This window comes from Charadrius vociferus, unplaced genomic scaffold (genome assembly GCF_000708025.1).
Source record: "Charadrius vociferus isolate BGI_N301 unplaced genomic scaffold, ASM70802v2 scaffold657, whole genome shotgun sequence".
NCBI classification, from domain to species: Eukaryota; Metazoa; Chordata; class Aves; order Charadriiformes; family Charadriidae; genus Charadrius; species Charadrius vociferus.
Window position 1 is genome coordinate 299,781 of NW_009649299.1, and position 27,671 is coordinate 327,451.

The 27,671-nt window shown below is 40.7% G+C and overlaps 1 protein-coding gene across 1 annotated transcript; it reads right to left on the bottom strand.

Annotated features, from left to right (window-relative positions):
• Window positions 1-26,513, bottom strand: MLLT1 (myeloid/lymphoid or mixed-lineage leukemia (trithorax homolog, Drosophila); translocated to, 1). The gene is made up of 12 exons (XM_009889152.1): window positions 26,484-26,513; window positions 24,731-24,911; window positions 21,955-22,037; window positions 13,006-13,149; window positions 11,243-11,368; window positions 8,928-9,473; window positions 5,132-5,219; window positions 4,198-4,309; window positions 2,794-2,893; window positions 2,502-2,573; window positions 644-715; window positions 1-129 (listed from the first exon to the last, which is right to left on the bottom strand). The coding sequence occupies exons 1-12, from the start codon at window positions 26,511-26,513 to the stop codon at window positions 1-3; spliced, it is 1,683 nt and encodes a 560-aa protein (XP_009887454.1).
• Between the last annotated feature and the right edge of the window lie 1,158 nt (window positions 26,514-27,671).

The window sequence follows — 27,671 nt, forward strand, 5'->3', positions numbered from 1 at the left end:
TCATGTTGCTACTGCTTCCAAGTAGCTCTGCAGCTTACGGACGGTTGTCTCATCCAAGGAGAAGAGGTCAAAGTCAAAGGTTGTGTTGGTAACGTTAAAATGCCCGGTTTCCTCAATGAGATTTACAATCTGTACAGAAAGGAGACAAGCAAGGATGTATAGAGACCTCATAAAGATTAAACACAGCAGAAAGGCCAGCAGACCCGGAGCAACCCATCCAGTCCTTTCCTCATCCCTTTAGAATAGCCTCAGAGATGTGAACGTCTCACAATACGAAGCGAACCCTCTCCCAAAAAAGCAAACCAGCTCCTCCTGCATGCCTGACTAGCTCCGTCAGGAAAGCGATGTGGGCACATTTCTTGCCTTTTAAATTAGACCAAGAGAGCCCAGCCTTGGGACTGCTACCAGGATGGCAGAGGAAAGATGCACAAACCACACTTCTGTATCTTTTCCAACAAAAACATTGCATGCACATCTGATTATTTTTTTTTTCTACGTATCTTTGCTTTCAAAGTGAACCGGACCCTCTCATGAAGGAGAGGCAAGTGAAAGGTCAAGCATCGCAGGGGTCCGGCTGAGACCCTTGGACACAAAGATTACCAGAGTACAACAGCTTGCCAGAAAGCTGACAAATGATCTCTACCTGCTGTAGCACATTGCGCTCTCGTAGTGCCATTAGTCGCCTGTGAAGCTCCACTAATTCATCAGTGTAGGCCTGTAAAGGAGGCATGAACAGAAATAGTGACATACGTGGCATGTTTGTATGACTGCCAAAGTGACTCTCCTAGTGAGGATAAGAGGAACTCGAGGCCCTTTCAGTCATGTTCCTATTCCCAATTTTTCCCTAAATGTTTTACCGCCTCCTCCATCCTTATCAAATACAGGGAGACTAAAGACTCCACACAAATATGGATGGTCTGAAGACGACCAGCAAGACTAGTTAATGACACCATTAAACCAACATCTATAACCAGCTTTAAGAAGTGGTCAGAACCTTTGAGCTTAGAGGACCTCAACAAGGTGAAGTTCAGCTTGGCGAACTTCAGTGCGAGTTCTTCATCAGCGAGTTGTAATAATACACTACCTGAAAATACCTGCGCCAGTGACCAACATGCCAGCAATCTGCTGAACAATGATTTGTGTTTAGGTAAGGAAAAATTCTTTTGAGTGCGCTGTATTCCCAGGTAGTTTCTACATACTCCACAACAGGAAATGCAGGATTGTTTACAAGCTCAACACGTGAATTGTTCTCATATAAGGATGGTTGTTTTTTTCTTTTTAGGCAGCCAACAAGGCAAGTTTCCGTTGGCTCACCATTGCTCACAGGGTATAGATTCTTAATCTGTAAAGCTGTCCCAGAGTTGTTCATGTCTCTATCAGCAAAACTGAACTCATTTAAGTAATTGTATCGAGGCAAAAAAACCCCCACCCAAAATCCAAAACAAAACCACCCCCCAAACAGCCCCCCACCCCACACACCCCCCCAGCAATGTGTGAAATATACCCCTCCCCAGCACATTCACACAGGGAAAAGCATTTTTCCCAAAACACCTGAAGAGTACTGAATGCTGTGCTTGCTGGGAGAGCTGGTATCTTTTATAAAACCTCTGCCAGCTGGAAAAGCTGATAATAGTTCAGGCAATCTCTTCAATGGGTCTCAAGCATATTCCCTTCTATTTATATTAAGCATTCTAATAAAAGATACTATTACCTACAAACCTTGCCTCCGATAAGCCATCTCAGCTATCGTTAACAGTATTTAGTGGTCAAATATTTTGTAGCTAGCAGGAGATGCAAATGCAAGTATCTTGAGATCACACTTAGACCTAACATTAAGTGATTATCCTGTGCTGTAACCTCCTGTTGGAAATATGTTAAACCACACAAGCAAGAGCTACAGCCTGGTTCTCTGATTACTGTTAGGCCCTCAATGATTAGACCAAGGAGAAGTATTAAGCTCCCATTTGATTGATTTCTTTATGAAAAAAAAAAATTAAAATCACAGTGGGAGAACTTCTGGACGTGGGGTTTGGCTATTTGCTTGCGAGTTAGCCATGCTTTAGGAGCATGTACACTGCTCTGCTTTCCCTGGAGGCAAGAAAGGAGAGGATTTCATTGAATTAAAAAAAAAAAAAAGTTTCAGCTAAACCAAAGCAGAGCATCAAACAATCTTTAATTTGTAAGATCAAAGACAGATGAAAACTGCTTTTTAATAAAGAGGCACTTGCCAGTGCAGCAGTGGCCAGACCATTGGTTCAGACAAAGGGCAAACAAATAAAACAATTTTCACATTGGAAACAACCTGGGGGTCCACCTATTTAATATACACAATTTCTGCAGTGTCACTCTCCAGAGTCCGTCCTTTCAACACCTGTTTTTCATTATACTCAAGCTTTTAACCTGCCGAGACAGAACGTGAACAGCCTAGGCTGACTCAAATTGTTTTCTACACAGAAACGTTGGTGACCACCCAACAGTTCTATGATATGCCTCAAACATACCTTGTCATATGTTCCCTTCTTCAGGATCTTCTCTGGCTTGTTACAAGACTCTGGGCTTTTTCTTCCAGATGCCTGAGGGTAAAAGAAATCAACATTAGGGACTAAAATTAGTTCAGAGAACACAGTGGTTTAATGGATGCACAGCAGTGAACAGAGAGAAATTACCTGTCTGATGAAGACAGTGAAACGGGGAAAATTTGGTAGAAGTCAGAACTAACACCATGGACTGAACACAATGCAGGAACCAAGAGCAGTGGAAAGTAGCATTGTATGGGCATGTAGGATGCAATACCTTATTATTTGCTGGGGGCAGTTTCTGACCAGGAGGTGGCTCTCGACTTGGCAGGCAGGAATCTGCACTGTTGTCACTGTCGCTGTCACTAAGGCTCAGTCTGAAAAACAAGCAGCAGAGAATTAGCATCACCAGGTAATGGGAAACTTATTCAGCTGTCAACTGAACCACCCAGAGTTAAGTGAAGTTCTCCCCTTTAATATAGAATGCTAAATGGTCTGGGAGAAATGGTCAGGCTGTAATTTCCAAGAATGCCTTTTTTCCCAGCTGATGTCACTTTTGCCATCTTCCATTCCCCGGGCAAGCAGAGCAGGGAGTTTTAGTTTACACACTGCAGCTAGAAGTTCAACTCTTTCATACACAAGTCCCCTTAGAACAAAGGAGTAAGTACCACCTGATTTTCGCAAATAGCATCTATTCATTTTGGGGGTTCATTCCAAGATCACAAAGTACCTACATGAGAGGCTTTCTGACACCCCCACTGAGAACACAGGCAAATAAATGCATTTAGTGTTTTTGTTATGACCTTTGAGATTTCCTATTCATTCTCATTCTTCTTGTGACACTCCAGACATATTATAGCAGGTATCCTACTTTTGATGAACTTGAAAAACTGTTTAGTATCTATTCCCTTAAGGTATAAAAAATATCTTTCAAAGTCTCTCCATTCCTGTTTAGTTGATAGTGACAGAGTGCAACAACAGATTTTTTTTTTTTTTTTCTAGTTCTTGGTGAACACAAGCAGCAGCTGCAAATTTCCAGTGATATCTGGGCCAAGCATTTGGTTTCAAATATTCAGCCCCAGACTCCAGGTTTTGGCTACAACAGCATTTCCTGAGGGGAGAAGGATGAAATTCAACTATTTCCATTGACTAAAGCAGGAAACAGCTGTTAACCAAGTCCCACAGGAGTCAAGTAACCAACTGTCAGCACGCACTGTTGGCAAAGACTAAGACTTCTCAGTTTTGTATCAGTCATATGCAGTAAGAAGAGCACACACGCTGACAGCCTCCACAACACTTCTCTAATCTCTGCAGATCAAAGGTGGCACACACCATTCAGCTCAGCAGAGATCTGAAGATGACAATTAGGTGAGTATTTTAAGGGGCTCAGTCACTAACACCTGCAAGCTCAAACATACCACTTCCCAGTGGCTTCCTCTCTTTGAGCTCCGGTGATCTCTCCTCATCCAATTCTGTTCTCACCCTGCTGTTTTCATCGACTCTGTGTCCCCACCCCGTGCTAAGTACTCCACACATCTGCCCCTTCTCTCCTTCTCTCACACTTTCTTCTCACACATAGCCCCATCACTTTGATTCCTCCCTCCAAAAGGAAGACACAAAAAAATACCAAACACGGAGGGCAAAAAGACAACAAACATCTTTCTTCCCGATTTGTTACCACCTGGAATCCCGGCTGACTGGGTTTGCTTTGACTGCTGCCTCTTCTCCAGAGGAGCTGTCATCATCGTCTGACTCCTCTGACTGCAGATCCTCCACCATGGAGCGCAGCGGGCCTGGGATGAGGGGAGAAAGCAATTCAACACAAAGACACGTGCAGCAGAACTCCATCCGAGCTATCTGATCTAAACTGGATTAGTTATTATTAAGATACATCAAGATTTCTCAATAAGATGTCACTGGTACTTTCATTTTGCACAAAGATATTGCTAAAAGACACTGTATTCCAGTCTCAAAACTAAAGCAGAGTTGGTAAACTTTACAACTGCTGCAAAGCCACCCTAGCCTCTCCCCAAATCCTCCCACTGGCTTCTGAAATGAAAACAAAAGGACACATTTTTCATGCGTTTGGAGACTACTTGAAATGTCACTCAAGAGACAATATTTGCAGCAACACAGCATTTGCTAAGGTTAGAACATGTACTATTGCCACAGTATATCTCTTTGGATTATCAGTGGAGGAATCTGAAAAAGAAGCTATGTTGTGTGCTGGCAAAGTGATGAATGTCACATTTATAATCTTTAATAAAGCATATATGAGACTGGAGGAGAAATACTCTGGTGACACTATAGATCAAGCAGCAGCAAACACATTTATAAACTGAGGCAGAAACCAAAGCCAACAGGGAAAGAACCAAATCCAGAGAGATACCCTACTCATAAATTAACTGCCAAAACAAGAAAAATACTTGTTCATGACTACTCTACAACATTATTGCCTTTTCTTGCTGAAGTGCCACAGCTTCAACTTATGGTTGTATACAAGAAACTGTATTAGCCTTAAATATATATGGTGCGGGGAAAAGAGATCTAATTCTCACAAGCTTTTTATGGTTATGCAAGGAAGATTTCAACACATTTTATTTCTTGCAACACACCTTGACTGTGGTTCTGAGATGGCTCGAAATCAGAGTCAGAGCTGGAGTCGGAGCTGGAGCTGGAGTTGGAAGGGCTGGACTGGACAGACTTAACCCCCCATAAAAGGGAAAAAAGAAAAAAAAATCTTAACCTTTCTAATCCGGAAAACCAGTGCAGAGCACAAAGCACAGTGAGACAGCAGCATTTGAGCACTCTACAACGTCGTACATCACTGAATGCAGTTCTTAGAATTACAGAAAATATACAAAACGTGCGGTAAATAAAAATGACATTTATGAAAACTTTGATGCACTGTAGCTCAGCGCTCCTGGGCAGCAGCATCATCAGCTGCCATCAAAACCCTTCATGCCACTAGTTTCAAATAGTCTCAAGTGATGAAAAACAGCATCTGAAAAATGCTGAAGTGAAAAAACACTAACTTTTGAAATGTGAGAGATGACTAGCATACAACTTAGCACAATTACTAAAGCGCTTTTAAAAAGTGCATTTATTGTTATTATTATTAACCCACCAACATTCCCTCTGAACACCGCGTACTGATCATTAAACATGGAAAGGCCGCCTACCCTAACTAGCTCACTTGACTCTAAAATTAGTTCTAATATATTACAATACCCTCAGAACAGTTGTTTCTACACCAATTTGAGCGATCCACTGTACTGTTTCCAGTTTATTGTGAAAACATAACAGAAACCAGCTAAACTCTTGCGAAACCAACACCACTCACTGTCAGTATCCAGCAGAAATGCCAGCAGCAGACTATGCAGTAAGAGTGAGTAAAAAGATACGATGAACTACTGCTAATAACAGCATCCAGAAACAAAGTTTTAGTGCTATGTATGTTTCTAACAGAAAACCAGAAATTGTACAGCAATCACTTGCTTTAGCTTAAAGGACCACGAGGTGGCAGCGAAGGCTAAAGCAACTCTTTCACCCCCAACACCAGCAGTGACTATTACAATAATCTTAAAGGGGTTTTTGTTACTCAGTAAGATGTAGTTTAAAGACTCTCAATGTACTGTAATAATATCTTGCTTTTTTTTTTTTTAAGTAATTGACTGGAAATTTAGCATTTCAGTTTTATCGCACCATTCCCAGGAATCCACCTATTACTTCCACTCCCAAATCCTCATGCTAGAAAAATCACACTTGATCAATAAAGTTTATTACAGAGAGTGTTAATACTATAAAAATATTGTAAACAGGTAGAAAGAGCACATCAGCAGCCGTGGGTATTAATAAGTGAAAGCAGTGGCAGTACTTTCATCCAAACACCACCCCTCCCTATAATTTGTCACCCAAGTATTGTTAGAGTTTCATTTATTAAACTGTAAGAAGGCGGGGAAAATGTCAAAAAGGGTTATTGCAACCCTTGTAAATTATTCAGTAGCACAGGACAATAATTCAACAATGCCAATATCTGATGTATTGGCACACTGCAGCGGCCCTATTTTTTTGGAAAAATTACAACATGAAAGAGCAATATTTTCAAGATGAGGGAGCACAGCTCTGTGTCTTACAGATTCAATCCTAACATCTTTCATTCCTGATAATCTACCAGGTGTTCCCTTAAAATGACTTAATAGGACCTAAGAAGCAGAAGTTGGAAGTTTTATAGGCCCTCGTCTCTCCTTTTGCTATTAACCCTATCAGCTATTTCAACTGTTCAGGAGGCATCAGCGGGACATGCTCTGCATGCTCAGGCTGCAGTTACTGTCACCCTGATATGACAAAAGCACATGCCGACAATGGAAAAAAGCAATCCTGCCCTCACATCTCAGCCTCTCTCTTTTGTCAGCAGTAGCATTTAGGCAGCCAAGCATGAGGCCAGTTCAGGGAACTGGACTTCATGGGGGAAGGAAAAAAAAAAAAACCACCAGGGAGAGAAAAAGAAAAAAGAGAAAAAAACAGCAGGAGCTGAAATGGAAGGAGAAACTCCTCCAGCCCATTGCAAAGTCACACGAGCTCTCATGCCAGCAGCACAAATGAGAGCAAGACTGTTCCTTTCAACAGCAGCCTGCAAAGATGTCAACTCAAAGCCATGGTGGAGTTGCAGCCTCAGAGCATGTTGCACAATACGTTGGCTGCAGCAGCAAAGCTGATTTAAGAGTTTCCGGGCCCCGGTCCACCTCCAGCTGCTCATTCGCTTTAGTGATGTGGCTTACCACACAGATCCAAACAGCTGTACCAGTACAAACGATGGAGTAGCAAACTGCAGGCTTGGGAGCAAAGAGAAACCCCCCAGGGTGGAAAAGGAACTCAAACAGCCTTCTCTGCAATGCCAACGCATTATGCAGTTACACCCTTAAGCTTCAAGTTCCACAGAAAGCTAAGCTGATCTGACTGGCAGCTGCCACGGTTCCCCCTCCGTCACACTGAGTATTCCTGCCCTCCTTCTGGGCTAGCACTCAAATACCTCTGTCAAGCATCCAACAGACACAAGAGCTGGTGCAAGAGAGGACACAGAAGCATACAAAGCTTGGTGGGGGTAGGACAGGACTGCAGCAGACGCTGTGGAACCACAACCACAGCTTGCGGTTTCACGGAACAGTCTAAACAGCACTATCAGCTTACAGCTGCATGGCGAGTCCCAAGGGGATGGATGACACCTAAGAAATAACGAAGTACAAGACACTCAGGACTTAACAGAGATCAGCAGAGAGCAGAAGCTCGCAGTGAGGGCCACGTATCAGGTACAGAAATTATGGGCTTGCTACACACTGCTGTACTTCAGGTATAAGGCTAAAAGTAGAGACCACCTGCATCTTCCTAACACACAAGCTACACATTTAATCAATCTAGAAAAGATCTTTGCAGAGTAACTAGAATTAACACTTCCCCAATAAACTTTACCAGGAATCCTTTGTAAAAAAAAAAAATCCTTTCCAAAATAAACACATCAATACTTACCCATGGTGCTGATTAAATCATAATACAAATTGTCCCTACAAGATTTATTCTAGTAAAACAAATCTTTCTAAAAGTGGTCAGTAGGAAGCAGTTCAAAAACTCATGTGATACTATCCTGTGAATCCTATCAGAAGACATATGGCTTCTTTATACCAAATATAAAATATACCAGCAAAAAGTAGCGAGAGTTTGGATTTAAGTCATGTCTTTCCCCTCCTACTTTTTTTTTTTTTTGCCTTCTTTTGGAAAATGATTTTTAGAACACAGAGGATGAGAAATGTTCTTAGTTGTACAAAGGAAAAAATATTTAGACAGCTTTTAAAAATAGTAGTACAATAACATAATTTGTTTTATATTTTACAACACAACTTATTTAGGTCTAGTGGCATGTGGTTGTAGTTTGAGCTTTAGCCAATAGCACATTTCTTACAGGCCACGTCAGGAGCAGGGTTTTTATTTACATTTTAATACTTTTTTTCAGAAACAAAACTGAAATTATTTCCTCCTTTTCTGAATTAAAATCACGTTTAACAACATTATGTTATCATAAGCAGGTAGAAAGTGTACCTACGCCTACTGCACTCTAGCTCTATAAATGTCACTGCAATGAGACATCACAACCTTAAACTCTGACTTTTAGGTAACTCTGCCTGCAGATGAATCTAAATAGAACTGCATATCTGAAACAGGAGGCAAACCAGGTAACAGTAATAACTAATACTGACTGACAGGATTTTTAAAGAGTTTTATTTGAGAAACAATCCAGCCTAAGCATTTGCCAGTCTGGTTCTGTCTTATCTGAGGGAATATTTTTCAACACCTTTTTCATGCAGGGATTTAAGCAGCACACTTAAAAATTCTGGTAAAGGACAAATCCCTACTCACCTCTGACTTGAAAGAAGTTTCATCCTCTGAATTCGACTCCTCCATTTCCACAGGCTTTTTGATCTCCTTGGCCTCACTCTCAGATTTTACCTTTTCCACTTTGGCATTCATCTTCTCCTTGGTTTGTTTCTTCTCTGGGTATGAGGAAGACGAGGTTCTGGGAGATGTCCCTAGGATATTCTTTACCCCTTTGGAGCTACTCTTTTTTTGTTTTTTGGCACTAGGCTTTGGTGACTCCACATTGGAGGGCCTCTTGCTGGAAGACTTTAACTCCGGCTGTGGCCCACCCTTTGGAGATGTGTTCTCCAGTTTGGTCTCCTTCACGGCCAGTTTTGGTTCCTTGAAAGCAGCTTTTGGAGGTGCCTTCTCCTCCTTAGGAAGTTTGTTCTCAGTTGGTTTTCTGGAGGAGTCCTTCAAAGGCTTGTTTTGTTCTCTTTCAAGGTCTTTGGAGGAGTTTTTACTCTCAGAGTCTTTTCTTGGCCTTTCTCTGTGCTCCTTGGTTACTTTGTGTGGCTTAGATGCCTTGCTACTTTCCTTGTTTGCATCCTAAAATTCAGCAACAGAAGCATGCAAGCTAGGTATGAAATTGTAGCTATGCATAGAATTATAAAACACATTCTCATAATTCACATTGAAGCATTTGTTTCATGTAGAGATCCACCCACACATGTCTAACGTACTTATCTACCCCTGAGGTAGACATCTAGATGTCACTAAAGCCGATGGACAGAAATTGACAGTAGCCAGTTCAACATCTATATTAGGACAGGATGAAACATGTTTCACAAATGCCTGTTCCCTTCCATGGTCTATAAACGTTTACAGATGTTTCGTTCAGATTTAATCTGCAGGGTTAACATCTGAAGCCAGGTAAGAGGAAACCCACTCACACTGTGCTATACTTCACACCACGTTTTAGGGAAAAAAAAAAACCAAAACAAAAAAACAAACCAGCAACTAAAGAAATTTTTTTAAGGTTAAATCACATCCATGGCAAATGCAAGCTGTGTCATCAGCCTAGCCCCCAAATTACCACACCAACCACACTGCAACTTGACAAAAACACTGGATCTCCCCACAAGATAGCTGAAGTCTCTGATATCAGCAGGCATTGCATCACCTTTAATAAGACACCAATCGTTAGGACCCTGCCTACCCTGAGAGTCAAGTACGCATGAAGGCAAAGGAGTACTTCCCTTTGCGAATTACACGTGAACTCAAAAACACCTATAGAAGTGGGTCTTGTGGGGAGACACTGGTGTATGAACTGAATATGCTGAGACGCAAACACACTTGCACCTCTGAGGGCAACCTGGAGGAAGAGAAGCAGGAGACTGTTCTCTCTTTAGCTACTGGCAATTTTCATCAGAGCTTGTGTCAGAGCCCTTTATTTCTTTTCTGTCTTCTCTGTTTTCTAATGCTTAATTCTTGACCAAAATTCAATCAGCCACAAACAGATAAGTCATCTTTATTCTGTTTCATAACGTCAACATTAGAAGACATGACCAAAGTGCCACAAGTGTTCAGAGCTCTGAACAAAATGGATATCAGAATTGAATTACACCATAAAATGAATTGTTTTTAATATTTGTGACTGTTCAGGCTGATAAAGTGTATGTAATCTTCTTCAAACTACATTGCCTGTGGATTGTTTCTCCAACGCAAAATTACACAAAAAAAGCTTCATCGCACAAGCGAAAAAAAAAAACCAAAAATCAAGAACTCAAAAAAAAAAAAAAGAAAGTGTCAAGAACTAGACACTGCTGAATGAAAACATCCAATCTTGAAATCACTAGTTTGACCAAGTACAGCATATTTTAAGTTCTGGACCTTCTACCAGAAGGTCTTTACGCCACTACCTTAAGTAGTCCTAATAACAGAGGAAGTGCTGACGCTCTACTCAGCCTTGCTGCAAAGAGATGTAAGCACTTAAGAGTACAGCTTGACATGACAGACAGTGAAAGTTCCACATAATTCATCCTCAGCATCAAAGATACAAGTCAGAATAATCAGAGAGGACTTCATTCAACTTCATCTGCTATAGCAGATCAAGAGGAAGATATGGTTCACCAAAAAATGTCAGTCTTGGACACTTAGCTTTCTTTTCAAAATTTCCCTGTAGAGAAGTCTAGCAAATCATAAAAAGGGCTTCTAAATTATGGTAAGTTCCAGACCATTAGCAAGTGAACTCCAGAGTACAAGGAAGACGTTTTCAGAATCGGAAGTAGCCAAAAATAGCTGCTAAACAAGCTCTTAGTAGCAAGTCCTGGAAGGCTTTCTCACCTCTGGATGACACAAAAGCATGCTTCACTGACCTTTGACCCATGGGATGGTTTGGTCTTCTTGGGATCAGAGAAGGCAGAGAGTGGTATTGTGGGTAACATCGGATAATCGGGACTTGGCCTTGAAACAGTTTCTGCTCCTTCTGGCATTACCATCACCTAGTAATAAAGAGGAGAAAAATTATGTATGAGTAAATTCGCATGGACTATTAACACATGATTATGTTAAGTCACTTGCTCAATTAACACACATTCATCTTTTGGATGTTTTTCCCCCTACTTAAAGGCCATAAAAAGCTATTGTCTAGGTAATGCTCAGTTTCAAGGCAACTCCTCAAATACAGAGCATTAAAACAACAAAAAAAATGAAAGGCAACATGCAATATCAAGTATCTTTCCCAAAGGGAACTCCAATATTGTGAGCACAAGCAGGCAATAAAGCTCTGGACAAGAACTGTGGTTCTGCTGTGAATGTGAACGGGTAGCAAGGTAAATCTGGAAGAAGAGAGCAAGACTTCATCGACTTCGGAGAAGATGAATTCACTCATTCAGAAAAAAATAAAAAAGAAAAAAAAAAGAAGAAAAAAGCAGGCCTCGGGTCTCTCCCTTGACAAGATCTTAACACTAAGCACTGAGCTCTGTGAAACACTTTCCTTCTTACCTCCTCTGTATTCTCAGAATAATCCTGTTGAAAATTTCCACTAGATGAATGGCATCAGAAGTGATGCACAGAGGAAACACCTCAATACACAAGAAAAGCAACAATGTACTATGAAAATCCTAGAACGCAAACGATGTTCTAGTCATCCTATGTCTGAAATAAGCACTCCCCTCTTTGTGCCCAATAAGGAAGAGCACTGGCACACTGAGGAAGATCTGGATCGATCAGCTTGGAATACTTGCCGCTTTTGAGTTTTATTATTGACAAACTTCCCCACAGCTTTTTTACTTTTTTAATTTTTCAAGCTAGAAACGTGTTTTTTCAGAAGAAAATTTTGCCAGCAATTAAGACCATCTTGAAAAAAGCCCTTCAACAGAACATAATTATACATTACTATATACGGGGGCGTCTCAGAATATAATCTAGACATTCTCTGGCTGGTTAAAAACTTCACACACTTTGTGACTTTCACTAATTTGCCTAGATATTGTAGTTCTCATTTCTTTAGTCTATCACTGCGTATTACTTTCCCAGAAATAACGGTTCATCCACTGTAGCAACCCGCATCTTACTATGCCTTTAAAAGCCTATTTTTTTCCTCCCACATCCATTTTGACACTAAATTCTCACCCTCGTCCTTAATTTTTTATTATCTAAGCCACAAGCAGTCGACCTCCGGTTTAGAGGACATTTATTGACCAGGAAGCACTAAGTATTAAGCTTTCCTTTGGCAAAAATGAATACTGAATAGACTGAAAGCATCTCCCTTTTCATGAGCTTTTCTATACTGAGACAGCTCCCGACACCACGAAGGTCACAGATAACTGTAACTGCCTGATGGACAGCTCGCAACATCCACAGAAGATCTCCACTTCCAGAGAGGCTTTAGTGCTTTGATATTAATGGTCACATTTAAATCGAAAATGAAGTGCCACCAATCACACAAGCAATGGTTTAGTTCTGCTTCGAGTACTGCAGTCATATAACCAGGAATAAAAATCGGCTGGGTCATCCTTTAGATGAACATGGAAAGCTGTAGCCTGCTGGGCTGCAGCTAAAGAGAAACCCCAGAGCAAACGGATCACTACACATTTTAGCAGAATCTCTTCAGATCTCCACTCCCTTTGGCACTTACCCCTCCAGCCCTAATGAGTTTGCGTCTGAATTCCTTGGTGGGGTTGTTGAAAGTCAGTTTCTCACAACGAAGGTGGTTCACAGGTGGATTTCCCTCCAAATTCAAGAACAGGTCATATGTGAAACAAACCTTTTTTGGCTCCTCCTGAAAACAAGAAAGACTTTGGGAAAATGGAAGAAGTTTGGCAAGCACGCTAAAGCAGAGGATTCAAACAGTCACTCCTGAAAATCGCAAATAAACCACTAAGTAAGTGTTGCATTCATAGAGTTTTTCATCATGAGATCAGAGAGCTAGAAAAACTATTTGTGCCTATAAAGTGCCTGAAGTTAACATACCATTCATCAGAAACTCAGGCAATGGCTTTTCACTGCAAAAGAAACGCACGGACAAGGATATTGACTGTCAACTGTCTGTTTAAAGTTGTTAAAGTCATGCTAGGAAAGCAGATTCACAAGCTTTATCCACTATTCTGTTTTCACCGAAATTCAGATCCTATCTTCTTTGGGAAGCAACTGAACTATAAGTATCAATATTAAGAAAAGCATAATCCTTTATTTAGAGAAGGAACAACTTCTGAACTCACAGGATCTCTGCGGGTACTGAGAAAAGATTAAACGCAATGGTAAAAGGATGACTCATTTTGTAAAATCCTTTTCAATATGCATATTGCAGGGGCTGAATGGGAAGATATCCTAGGCTTTTGAACTTTCCAAGGGCACTTTCACTGAAGAAATCCGGAGTTTGTATGCATGTTGGGGATCATCTGCGCCTCACTGGTTTTGTTCCACCTGCTGCAGAACCACAGCAAACACTCTGCATTTGCAGTACAGAATGGAAGAAATCTCTTCCTTTTTTTTCCTCCTGAAACTGCAAATATTGCATACTACTTGTGTACTACTAATATTGATATGACATTTCCTGGTATTATCTTGTATCCTGCATTTCAAGATGAAAACTCAAAATGTGGCAACAGAGACTCTCCTGCAAACCACACAGAGCCTTACAGTACATTCAGTATTTACATGAATGCATCCCACATGCCTCATTCAATGTGCAACATCAAGCAGCTGCACAGCAGTCTTTTCCACAATTCATATCCAGCAGCTTGATTTCCTGGTGTAGTTGCATTGTTGTAAGGGAACAGACGCCGCAGGCTTCTAGTCCAAGCCATTAGATTTGCTGAAAATAGGTTGAAGCGTCAAACGGCTCCAGACCACCCCGATTTCTGCTGTTTGCCTGGTGGGTACTAACGTCGCCAAAGCAGCCATTTCTTGCACAAACTATACCTCTAGTAATAAAGAGTGTGGTAACCACACCTGGTTTACATCAAAATCAGTACCCTAAGCACACCTGGGAGCCAAGGTCTTGGATCCTAACTCCCCAAACAGGGGAAGGCAGACATCTAAGCAGACACACACGATAGAATTGTCTCCCACAAACAAGCAAGAACATGCTACCAACATAAGGGTCTTCAGATCCTCTTTTGGAAAAGTCCTGAAGAATCCGCGCACACTTGAAAGGGTTCAATGTCTACTAAAACACATGAATGGGAAGACAAAGGAAAATACTTGCCAAATACACTGCCTTGTCATTTTCCTCTTCTCTACGACCATTCTCATTAACTGAATCATTAGCAAGCTCTGCATGTGTGTGCTTACACTGGAGTTCAAACAGCAGCTACAGAGGGTCCCTCAAAGTCTAATAAACTTAAATGAAGGATGAATAGAAACCCAAATGTAGCCTAAGAACCGTTTCTAAAATGCTTTTCCTAGTATGTAACATAGAGTAAATTGATCTTGGATATATTAGCAAAAGCAGCTTTAGTCAAAAGCTGTTATGCCATCGCATTACCAGATCTCTGCTTTGTCATTTGTCTCTTTGCTTTCAGGGCAGGAGAGGGGCAACAGATTAATTTCCCTTTTTTCTTAGGTATTCCGTTTTTTATACAGACTCAAAAGCATCAGCGATTCTCCCAAATATTTATTGTACCCCTGTTGACAAGATTCCACTTTTTATAAAATTAAGACAGTTTTTCAATGTGATTTTTTTCCAACTCGAAGATTACAACTGCCCTGGGAACCGAGTCCCAGCCAAGCAGCATGAGCATTAAAATATCCTTTGTATCTCTCAGGCCATCAGAAGCCCCCCACCTAAGTGAATAGCTAAGATTACAGCACTCCTAAAAGAACAAGTACAAAAGTCTCACAGCAAAAAGCTGCAAATAAACATTCTTTCCTTTACTGCCTTCACTGACAGCTAATGATTACAGCTCAAGACACTCCAAAGCTTAACCCATCCGGTCCTCTCTAAAAGGTTCTTCTCTCTAAACAACCATGGGGGGGGGCGGGAGACAGAAAAAAGAAAGAAAACCAAGGAAAATCTCTCTCAATTGACCTGGACATACACATCCTCTAACTTTAAACGGAAAGCCACACTGAATCCACAGTGCCACACTTCAAAGCCTTTCTAAATAACACATTGGGATCTACACATCCTGCTGCTTGGAGCTGCAACTGAGCGTGGGTACTTTTTCACCCTACGAACAAACTTAGATCCTGGCAGTCTCTTTTCATCCTGCAACACCACCTTATGTGCCTGGCCAAGCCAAGCTTCACTCCTTGTTGATTCCACCTTCTGAGAGTCAACCCTTGATGTCAACAAGTAAAACTGAAAGGGGAACAAACTTACTTTCTGTGGATATTTTGTTACTCTTCAAGACCTTTTCTAAAGGGCCTTACTTCCAAGAAAGGCTTTAAAAGGATGGATCACATGCATTTCTAACTGGTAGATATTGTGGTTATTCAGATTAAAATTCAGTGGTCAATTTGGACATGAAATGGTTAACCCGGTATTGGATCTCTGAGCAAGCCACCTTAGAACCTCAGTTTATATCTGCCCCTTAAATCTCAGGTGCCAGAGGAGTAAACTAGAAGTGTGTACCACACAGCTAGGGCCAAGCTTTATTTGCAGCCGCTGTAAATTTCCCTCCATCCAGTGAATCCTGCTACTCCACCTCCAATCTCCAAAGCTGAGCACGTTACACTTTATTTTTACTGTTTTCCAGCTTCCTGTCTGGCACTGCACTGTTACAAACACTGGAGTTGCTTTATTTTTCTTCTGAGTTCTGAAATAACGGGTTAAAGTTCTTTTGGCACTTTTCAAAAGAGGAGGAATTTTTCAAAGTCTTTTGTTAAAATTTCCTTGTCCTGTTTTTAAGGCAGGGTGTGCCCTTTGCCACTTAAACACAAATCAAAAGAATTTCACTGGTAGCATGCGCATGAAGCTCATAAATCACTTTTAGAAAGCCATAAAACAAAATTATCTACAAAAATCTAGCACACCAAGGAAGCAGGCTCATGGTTATTCAATAACTATAACATCTAACACTACTTCCCTTTTGCCATAGATCCAGCCTGACAGAGTCATTTATCCGTAACCGCTTCGTAACTTCTGTATAAACGAAACCCCCTTTCTAGGCTTGTACAACCCGTTTGACGAGTCTTCCGCCCTGCTTCCAGACAGGACATTGAAAATTGAATAACCCAATATTCATTTTTTGAAGCAAGTAGCCTTATGTTACACTCTGCTAACAAGTCCATGAAAAACCCTTATCTTTTTTGAGATTTTACACGGTTAAGTAAAATAACAGAGAACAGCATTTTGGAACTCTCCCCCATCTGAAGTCTATTACTTAGTTTGAAAATTAGGAAAATATACTCACTGCTCAAAGACAAGCATTTAATAATCTACTAGCTCTTACAAATACCAGATATGATGCTGGCACAGCTAGTAAAGCTGCTACGTTTGACAAGGCTTCCTTGCCAGGCACTGCAATCTAGTCAGCATATGGAGATGCCTATCAATGTGCCACACTGAATGGCTACTGAAACACACACAGCCCGGGTGTTTTGGCCAGGAAAGCGGCCTGCTCAGATAGAAGAATGGGTAAACTGATAATACCTATTAACTTATGGCAGGAAAAGGTTAAAAAAAAAAAAAATAAAAAAAAAAGAAGAAGAAGATTTACCACTCCTCAGCAGCATAAAAGAAAGTGCTGCAGGTTTGGTAATACAACACAGAACAGACCTAAAAAATGCGAGCAACAAATGCTTCCACTTAAAGGTTAGACAAAATGACAAAATTTACTCCTCCTTCCACAACTTTCAGCAACACTGAATAAATACTAACAGGGTAAATCTACTCCTCCTTTCCTCGAACCTGTGCAGACGCTGCCCCGATAACACAGCAAATGTCTCACGCAAATGTAGGCTCTTCAGCAACCTTCCCTAGGAGTATTTCACAAGCCACTCGCTACCTTCCTCATGGCACAGTCCTGACATCTAGTTCTAATTGATCACCAGTTTCACCTACCCTGCCACATGTGCATCCATGTACAACGTCTCTGCTGAGTTCCTACTTTGAAACACAAATAATTTTTCCCTTCCCCAATATCTTTCTATGTATTTTATATATCATACATATAAATATTGCAAAAGGGGTAAAACATGCATGTTTTTATTTTGAACCTAACTGGAAAAATCAAACAGATTTCTCTGCCTTCCTTGCTTATCTCCCTTTTCACTAATAGGAAAAGCCCAAGTTACTTGTATCCATTATGTAAATACTGGAAGCCTTTTATCTCTAGCACTGAAATTGGGAAGTAGCATCTTTAAAGAGACTTTAATACATCTTATCCATGTTGCATTAGTATCATCTGCCTTATATTGGAATAGCATGAAAGTATACGAGACCTTTAGCTTTTGAGGAGGGGAGGGATTGATCTAATTTGATTAGGATGCAAAAAATATAAGAGGAGATGAATACCAAAGTCATACCTGTGTTACAGCTTCCAGATTACAACATATGCCACTAGAAGAGATGGATTTGGAGACAACAATGAGGCCATGAAAAAAGCCTCAAGACTGTCAAAAATGAGTGGGGGAGAAGGAAGGGGAAGAGCAGTAGAAAAACAGCAATGCATTTATTGTACCCAGTTTGTATTGATTCAAGCACCCGAAGCCACTAACAGCAGCCCTCATTACAGGAAGGAACACAAAGGATTTTAAAACAAAAATAGCATACTAACATTTTCAGTCCAACAATCCCAAATGATCCACTGTCATTAGTCAACCGTGCTTTCAAAAGCTTTATCATTCAACCTGCTGAGACCCTGCCATTTGTTTTTCAGGTTCAGTTACAGAGGCAAAGGCTCTCGCAGCCTGCCAATACCAAATGAGGCTGCAAGTCCTGTGGCCTGCGTAGACCGCTGCAGCTCTCTAGAAAGCTCAGATATACAAACTGTCCAGGTTTACAGCAATATTCAAAATATATATTCTGTAATTCAAATTCCAAGACTGAGAAAGCACAAAGCACCTACTTATTGAGAAACTGAATTACAGCACCGGAAGGACAAACACATGCCAACAAGGCATAACTGTGTCCGTAGAGGACAGAAACAGGCTCTTGTAGCTTTTACAATACTCTGCTGACACTTCCCTGTCTGACAGAGAGGCACCAAAAGCTTCAGTGGGGCCAAGAGCACTGGCTCCCCTACTCCAGATAACAACAACAACGAGTATTCCAACACAAAGAGTTAACGGGCAGTTTTATGCAAACTTGCCCCCAAAAAAATCCCTGATGAAGTTCATTAAAAACATTCTTAATTCATTCTTAGTAAAACTGTTCCTTAGCAGTGAACAGGCCCATGTTTCTTTAGCCAAAGCAAAGAGTACACTGGCTCTCACAACCACTATTTATCATCCTAGTAACAAATTAGAACAGGGAAAGGAAACGGCTTAGAAAGGGGGCTTAAACTCTGGAAAAAAAAAAAAAAAATTCAGCCAACCGTGGCAAAGATCAACCTCCGCAGATTAGTTCACTCCCTCTTTAAATCCTTTCTCTTCTCACCTTTGCAAAGCTAAACATGCATCGAAAAACAAATCCCAAAGCCTTTGCAACTCTTGTTTCAACTGAGAGGCCACACATCAACAAAAACCTGCTAGAGTGTAGGGAGCATATGGCCAGAAAGACCCACCCCACTCCTGCCCAGCCACCTATGAAACTGCTTTTCTACCCAATCCCAGAATCAATCCATAACATCTACTTGAAAAAGAGTTATTCAAGGATGAGTCCCAAATGCTGTAATCAATTCAGGCAAATTCAAAACAATATATGCTCCACACACACCAGCTGATCCCCACCAGTGTCAACAGGTTTACAGAGATCAGAATGAACATATGGTCTTAAAGTAGTAAAGACTTATTTTTTTGGTGCTTTAATGTCACATTCTTTAATCAGGAGAAAACAGGCTGTATTCTAAGCCTTTGCCGTTCCTCCTCTTTCCCAATTTCTACTAGAACCTGGTTTTTCCTTATCTTTCATCTTTGCATTTCTACCTTTGCAGAAGTATTCACCCCTTACATTTCCTTCAACTCCACTTACTGAAAATAATCATAGCTCTTAATATTTCAAGGTGGCATTATCACCGGGCAAGAGTGGTCAGAGGAGCCAAATTCTTCACATCATCAAGCAGCTTCTAAGCTTCCAGCAAGCATAAGTACCACACTTAACTTCCAAATGTGCAGAGAATATAATATTTGCTGACATAAGGACAGAAAAAATTACTTTTAAGTAGTAAAAACAAATTTCAAACAACTTCAGCACAGCTCACGTATTTCAAGTTGATGGCTGAACCTCGGAACATGTCTCTGTTCAAATGATGTGCTGGAAGATGGAAGCTATCACACTTTCCCTCAACCATCGCTTGCCCCAATTTAATAATGGGAAGTGCTGTCTGAAACTCCTTAATTAGTCAATTCAATCACCTTGGAAGTGGAAAAGAACTTCTCCATAATGCGTAAATCTAAAACACAGGGCAAAGATGAGTATTTTTAACATTTGTAGTTTTGAGAACAAGACTGCAAATAAACCTGTTCTCCTATTTATTTTTCATGTTTCTGAAGACCTAAATGTCAAAACCGAACCACCTTCTCCTAAATTAACTGCTACTTCCATTGTTGCCACTAAGAACAGAGACCACCTATTTCCCTTATTTATAAAAGCCATCCTATCCCTAATGTAGAAAGAACAACTATGCAGTCACGTGTTTATAGAAACAATGAGAAGCAATGACCCCAGTGGGTGTGAAACCAAGTTATATTCAGAAAAGCTGCCAGTTCCATATTCTGTGAGGAGCATTCAAATATAAGGGATGGAGAGAAAGAAAACATACGAATGCAGACAACAGTCAATGCAAACAAGTGCACCTACGAAAAATACAGGAGAAAGAAAGACCTGAGGACTTGTGAAAGACAAAGCCATCGGAGACCTGCAGGGAAAAGGCAGTTGTGAGAAAAGACTGGGTGAAGAAAGGAAAGAAAAATAAAAGGTAAGAGTAGAAACAACCCATAGTTCACCCATCAGCCGTTAGAGATTGCCCTTACAAGAAATCAGCACAGAGAAGTTGACATTTTTTGGTCAGTAATGTAAAGGTAGACTTTGAACCTGAATTAAGCCAACACACAGTGCAGATGAAGAGTTTCCTGATTTCCATCCAAAACCTCAGAAAAGCCACCAGAAGTCAAACTACTTTTAAGCTTTTGAGGTTTTTTGGTTGGTTTTTGGTTTTTTTTTTTGCATTCAAGTCGCAGTGTTCAGAATTTGCCAAAAAAGCTGCTTCTATCAACAACTTTCATCCCCTACCCTCTAACTGCCGTTTCTCTTCACATCCTTTTGTCTTACCCCACCCACCCAAAAGAAAGTTGTGGGCAAAACGTTCCCAGGTTTAGAAGACAAGTCTTCTTGTGGTTCAGTCTCATTATTTGGCTTATTACTCAGACTCATAAAAAAAGTGGGGTAAGAGCAACATGGTAGGCCAAAAACCAAACTAAAACGTTAATTATTCGCAAATGACACCACCAGGAGACTATACTGTCCTAGACTAGGGTGAGAAGTAAACGATAGGCAGATCTGCTTGGGGAAGGTACAGTGGAAAGGACACTGGGAAGCTAAATAGAATTAGGGTGTTATACGTGGTCTGTTGCCAACAAAACCTGGGGTAATGGCTTGTGCTTGGAGAGTTGAGAGCACACATTATAGTGGTGTGGCTTAATGGTCAAACTTTAGTTTATCTAGGTTCCCTCTTAGGCATAATAAGCAGAACATTATCGTTTTTTTCTTAAAGTAGTAATCAAAACCAGAAAGATTCAGTATTCATGTTTAACAAAACAATCTAACTGAAACTGAGTAAATATGAACGCAAGTGCCCAAATCCCTATTTTCATAACCTCCTTCAAGTCATGTAGCGTGTGACCTCTGTGGTAAGACTTAAAGCAAGCAATAAATCCCAAATTTTAACTTTCATATACTTGTTGGCAATGCATCTTAAGATTGAAAACATTTATTATTTTCTTTTTGGAAGAATACTGAATCAGAACAACAATATTTTTAACATAGCTGTAAATTCTTGTCCTATACCTGCAAATGTTTGTCTTGGGCCTATACGAATTTTGTACCTGTAGAGTTAATTTAATAAGTTTGCAAATAAAAAAAAAGCATTTTTTAATATATTGCCAGTCAATACAGTACGTTTATAAACACATGTTTATAAAATCAGTTTTATGTTTATTTACTTCTTTATTTGCATGAAATATTTTTAACGACTTTAAAATTATCCATGCTAAAGAAGCTTGTTACAAGCAGTATAATCTCTGTTCAGAATCTCTAGGACCATCACACTGTCCTGATATTACCTTTCTATACAACCCCATTTCTGCCAAAAGCTTTCTTTTGAAGTCTGGCAGGAGCTTCCAACTCCCAGTTAAATTCTATTTATTAGACTAATAAAAAACACACACATAAAACAGTCACATAATTTAGAGTCTTTCTGTCAGGCAGTTTCAGGCTCTGGCACAGCTCAAAACAATTAGAAGACCAGAAATCAGATTCTACCTTATTTTTGAAGTGTACTTCAATGGGCATAATGAAGCCTGCGTAGCCAGACTCCTCCACTTTGTAAGGGGGCTCCTTGCATACTGAAAAGAGAACAGACAAATGTTAACTTTGAATATAATGCAACTTAATCTGAGCCAAAAATGGAGTTGCAAGATGAGAAATGGGCCTCCGACAACTCAGGACACTTTAAAACACTGACCTTTGTGAAAAAAACAACAAAGTAAGATGGTGGTCATGGGCTTAGCTGAGCACATGAAAATCTGTTCTTAGCTCCTCCCATGGAAAGGAAACATAAAACACTCCATGCCAGAGTCTCCATGAGATTCTTCCCCCCCTTTTGCAGTGAGATACAATTACATTTCTGTGCCGTTCCACAACAATGCAAACCGCCAGTTAAAGCTGTCTTGCAAAACAAGGCAAAGACCCAAAAGGTGGGAATTTAAACACTACAGAAAGGTAAAATTTACTTTGATGCCAATATTTATTAATCAAAACACTATACCATGGGAGTGATTTTTTTTTTTTCCTTGAAATGATCTCCTGCAATGCTCAATCTTCGCAATTACATAACGGCCATACTACATGCTGCTTCCCCCAAACCTCACACCAAACCTGAAGGGCGGGTAAGCATTGCTATTTATTTCACATATAAGGAAATGGAGAAAGGTTAAACAGTTTGCCACTAAGGTCACAGTGCTGCCTACTGCAGAAACATCAACTACAAAAGTTAATCGCTTCTAAGAAATTAATCTAAGTGCTTCCTGCCCATCCCACTACCTGTTGTATCTTTATGCTGCTGACTCCTTCCTATCATCTACCACTGCACTTCAGCACAGTGACAGCCGACTCGAAGGATTCTAGGATCATTTGTTTGGCCATGACATAGCTGTACATAACAGCTGCCAGAAGAAACATGAGACAAACACAGATATTCTCCCTCTCCGGAACCGGATGCACTTGCATATAATTTATGCACTACAATATATGTAAATAAAGTCAATTAAGTAATTAGAGGAATTCAGTGCAAATCTTTTTACTTTCTCTAAAGAATTCCAAGTAATTAATATGATTAGGCAACAGTACCTCAAACCTAAAAAGCACTCAAATTATTTTCCTTTAACGTAGATACATTATGCCCAGCTCTAAGCACCTCTACCATCATTAAGGTGCTAGAAAGCAGTACTCAAAATTCAACTGTGAATAAAGAGCATACCTAAAAATAATCAAAATCTCTAGACTTGCTTTCACTTGAATTTCACACAAGAACCCTGTCATTTAGGGGAAAAAGACCAAAACCAAAGAACAGTGCCAATATGGCTGCAGGAATCTTAAGACCAAGCAGCCTTTGTTCCTTTGCCGCTCTATTCTACCAAATTAAAATTACTGCACATGCAATCTGCTAGCAGCACAAGCCTACCTTCACCAGTAGATTTTGCTCCAAGTAAGAGCGAATCATCTGAAGAAACCCTTCAAACAAACCTAGAAACAGTATGCATCTGCCCTATCATTTATATACAGCCCAGACACACTTTGGTCAAAGCAGGCTGGCCCTATGAGGAAGCTCAAGAAAACATGCAAGACCTGGAGATCGGAAAAAAACTGTCTCTTTAAAGCCAGATGACAGAGCAATGGACTGAGCAAAGCCCATGTACTATCCCAACACAGTTGTTTGTAATAAAGTAACTACACCAGATGACAAGAATTGTAGCACAGCAGACTGTAACTTTTATTCTATAAATTAGCTTTTCAGGGTACTGCACTTGCTTATCATACATCAGTTTTACTACACCAATTTGAAGGAGATACCATTAACATACAGACTAGAATCACATCCTTACACACTGAACACCTTTGAGTTACTTTCCACTGTGGACTCTCACAAATAACCAATGTAGTAGGTAGTCCTAAGACATCCTGCGTGACCAGAAGTCTTCCAATGAAATATTTCAAAGAGTGCACATTACAAAGTAATTTACAGCAATACTCTTAGGCAGCTAGCATTCCCTGTAACACTACACAACAATAACCCTGCAGATGCAGTTACACAATCGTAAGCAGGTCTAACTCTGTGCTGCTGTCGAAAAGGGTAATTCCTGCTCCTCCACCTCAACGATGTGTTCCTGCTGCCCTGTGCCAAGAATAACGTTCAGGTTGCTGCACAGTCAGAAAAAGCAAAGAACAGATCCAGCAGAAAATAACATTACAATTTGTAAACTCTCCCCACCAGTGCTTGCAGCTGGAACATGCAGCCAGTGGCAAAGAGATCACCACCTTTTTGGCATCACTGATTTCTGCTGGGTTTCACACTACCTGAACTGGCACCCAAGACTAGAAATTGCAGGAATCCTGATGGCTACTTAATGCCCAATGCAAAAGTCTCCAATACAAGCCCAGTATTTGAGCATCTGTCAGCAATCACATGCTTCCAGCTTCTGTTGGCAAATATTAACAAATCAAACCCATCTTTCCCATTTTGTAATATGAATTATCTCGTGCTGTCACTGAGCGTCTTGAGAACCTGCATGTACGAAAGCTGAAATAAGAGGAGAAAGCATCTCACCTCCAGCCCTTTCATCAGAAGAAAGGTCCCATTCTCTCTGACCTTCTTCAAACAAAGACAGTAAAGGTTAAAGCTGAAGTGCACGCAATGTACATTTTGCTCCTCTTTAAGGAGATATTTTACAGAAAAGTGACAGTCCAAGACAACCTAGACTAGCACAATGCTCTTTCATACAGAGAAGACCTAATAACGCATCTTAAACATTACACTCACCTCGCTTGGGTTTTGGGAAGCTCTCATGTAGCCGAAAGACCACCCTTTCCACAAAATGCTGGATGTCACACTGCTCCGGGCCACGGACAAACACCATCCAGTCATGGGTAAAGCCTTCGGTGGTGGGCTTTTTCCGCAGTTGGGCTCGGTGCCCCAGCTCCAATTTTACTTGAACTGTGCACTGTTTTAGGACAGAGGTAAGACCATAAGCAAAATGAAACAGCTTACATGTTATGCATAATGCTGAGCCCCACAGACAGAAGACGCTAGATCACTGCAGGGGAGGAACACAACAGCCTCCACAGAGAGATTAGTCTAATTCTGAAAACTACAGTGTTGTCAACAGAAAAGGTATCATAAAAATAGTTCCTAGTACCATTTCATACCTATTTTCTTCCTAATATTAGCATCGCAGAGAAAACAGCTTTAGAAGAGGGATAGCTTTATCTGCCTCACTTATCAACCAAATTGTCAGCAAAGTCCTAATTGTGGAATCTTTATTTCTAGAAAGTGTCAGAGACAGAATTTGATGTTCGCAGCTTACAGAATTCACAGCACTGACAGAAAACTAATCTTAAAACAGGAAAAATTAGATCATGAATTGGTGGTTTATGTTATTCTCTGGAATATGTAATCCATTAGAATACAGCTATGATGCTCCTTGTAGTCTTTAAATGTATTTCCTTTACGCACGTTCAAAGACCAAGTCTAACATACAGCATGCCTGCACAATATCCAACACTAAAACAACCTAATTCTGATTTGCCCTCCCGAATCCTACTCTAATCATACGTTAACAAAGAAGGTATATTCAATGTCTCACTCAAAGCACAAAAATGCCATTAAATGTCTTAAAACCAGATTAAATTAATTGTGAAGATCCACATATTATTGCAGACTTCACAGTCAGAAGAAAGCAAATGAATTAAACAGATGTAACAGAGGAAAGGCAAATGCGATTCAGACACAAGTTAAAGCAAGCAAATCTTAGGGCAAGATTTGTAAAGACAAGGAATAACACCCAAGGTATCCAACTACTTACTAATTTTGTGCATAAATGTTATACAAACAAGACCAGCAGCACAGTGATCTCAAACTAAACCAAATAAAATCCAGCTTCAGCAACCGGAAGTTATAAAAATGGGGCAGTTTTTAGTCCTTACCCCTTTCTTCACCTATGACTTGAAAAGAAGCATCTTGCTCTTTCTGGCAGGTCGCAATTACCATTGGGAGAGGCATTATTTGTCATTACCTATATTACAGGTGGACACTCAATGAAACTGAGGGCATGAGGTTAGACAATGAACATAGAAAGAGAAAGCTTCCTGAGCTCTAGACAAATATTTACAAAAAGTATTATCCCCATTTTCCCATTGAGGAACTGCAACAAGAGTATGCACATGAGCAATGCTCAAAAAATATTTTGTATATCCAACCTGACATTTTATGGGAAAGTGATTTTCAGAGCATGGTTAATACTTTCTGAGAAAGAATAAGTCATTCAATCTCAGTATTCTTTTCTTTGTGAAAAGATCACACAGGAGGTCTACAGAGCACCAGGCATCAAAGCTCGACCTCCCAAATTGCAGTCCAGTTCTAATTTCAACTATAAGCCTTAACACACTCTTTCAGGCAATTATCTTTATAGTAAAATACCTTCAGCTGCCATCCAACACATCAATTCTAAGACTCGGAGACAAACTCATCTAATTAATTGCTTCACCTGTATTACTACCACATTTCTTTAGGTTACCTTCCTCTGTAAGTTCTCTTGGCAGGCCATTTTTTTCCCATTCTGCGCTTTAGGGCTTATCTACACTGACTCCACCTCGCTCCTGCGCTAAAAATGAAGGTACACAGCTGTCTGTTCTTTCATGTCATATCAAGGAGTAAGAAAAAAGGCAAGGTGTGTTTCACTCGAAGCACAGCAATCTCTCCTCCAGTGGAAGAGCATTACGTGGAGACAGTCTGCCTAAATCCCAAGCTCGCCTAGGAGGGTGCTTGCAGGCCTGCTTTATCTGGGATACTTCCCACAGCGTTCACGCAAGCATTCACATCAACCCAGCCAGTCTGTTCAGCAGCTTCACGTTATCGATTCCATAATTACCCTTTAAATTGTGCTACTGTTGCCAGTTACTACCCCTCTCCAGAGAGGTGCAAATGACTGTCAGTCTACAGAACTTGCCTTTCTAGTTGAAACGGCTGAGAAATTTTAGCTGAGAAACAGATGGGACTGTGTGGAAGAGAACAAAATTAAACATAAAAGAGAACTGTTTAACTGAGAGTGAAAGTTGTACTTGCTATACTCCTCACATATCGGTCCAATTAACAATCGCTATGAATTAAGCCAGAAGTTGAAACACATTTGAAAATAAGATCTCCTAACATAACAAACATGTAAAGTTGCTCCACTGAAAATGGAGGGTTTTTTCCAAGCGTGTCTCTCAACAAAGGGAAATCAGGATCCTATTCAAACAATTTGTAATAATACAAAGGAGTCTGCTTTTCAACTTCTCAATAAACATTCTGAAGGCTGCTCTGGGTTTTTTGTTTGATGTGCTAATTGCCTGAAAGCCATAACCAGTTTCCATTCGCTCTCCTTTGGATGATTATTCAAAGGATAGCGGAGCTCACCTCCTGAACCTCAGGCTCGTAGGTAACCTGTTACCAGCTCGCATGCACTCGCACACAAAAGGCCTGAGCCAGCCTGCTCTGGATCACCTCAGGTAAACTTCCAGCATCCATCCCTGCCTGCTGCAGCACCGCAGCGACCCGGCCGCTACCGGGCGGCTTCCCACCACCTCCCCGCAGCGGTAATAACTCTCTCGGTGGCATTAACCCTTTACACCGCGGCTGATGGGGGTAGCAACGCAGGCACCACCCCTCCCCATAAATAAGCCCAGGCAGGAATTTGCGGGAAACGCTGCTGCTGCCACCCCCC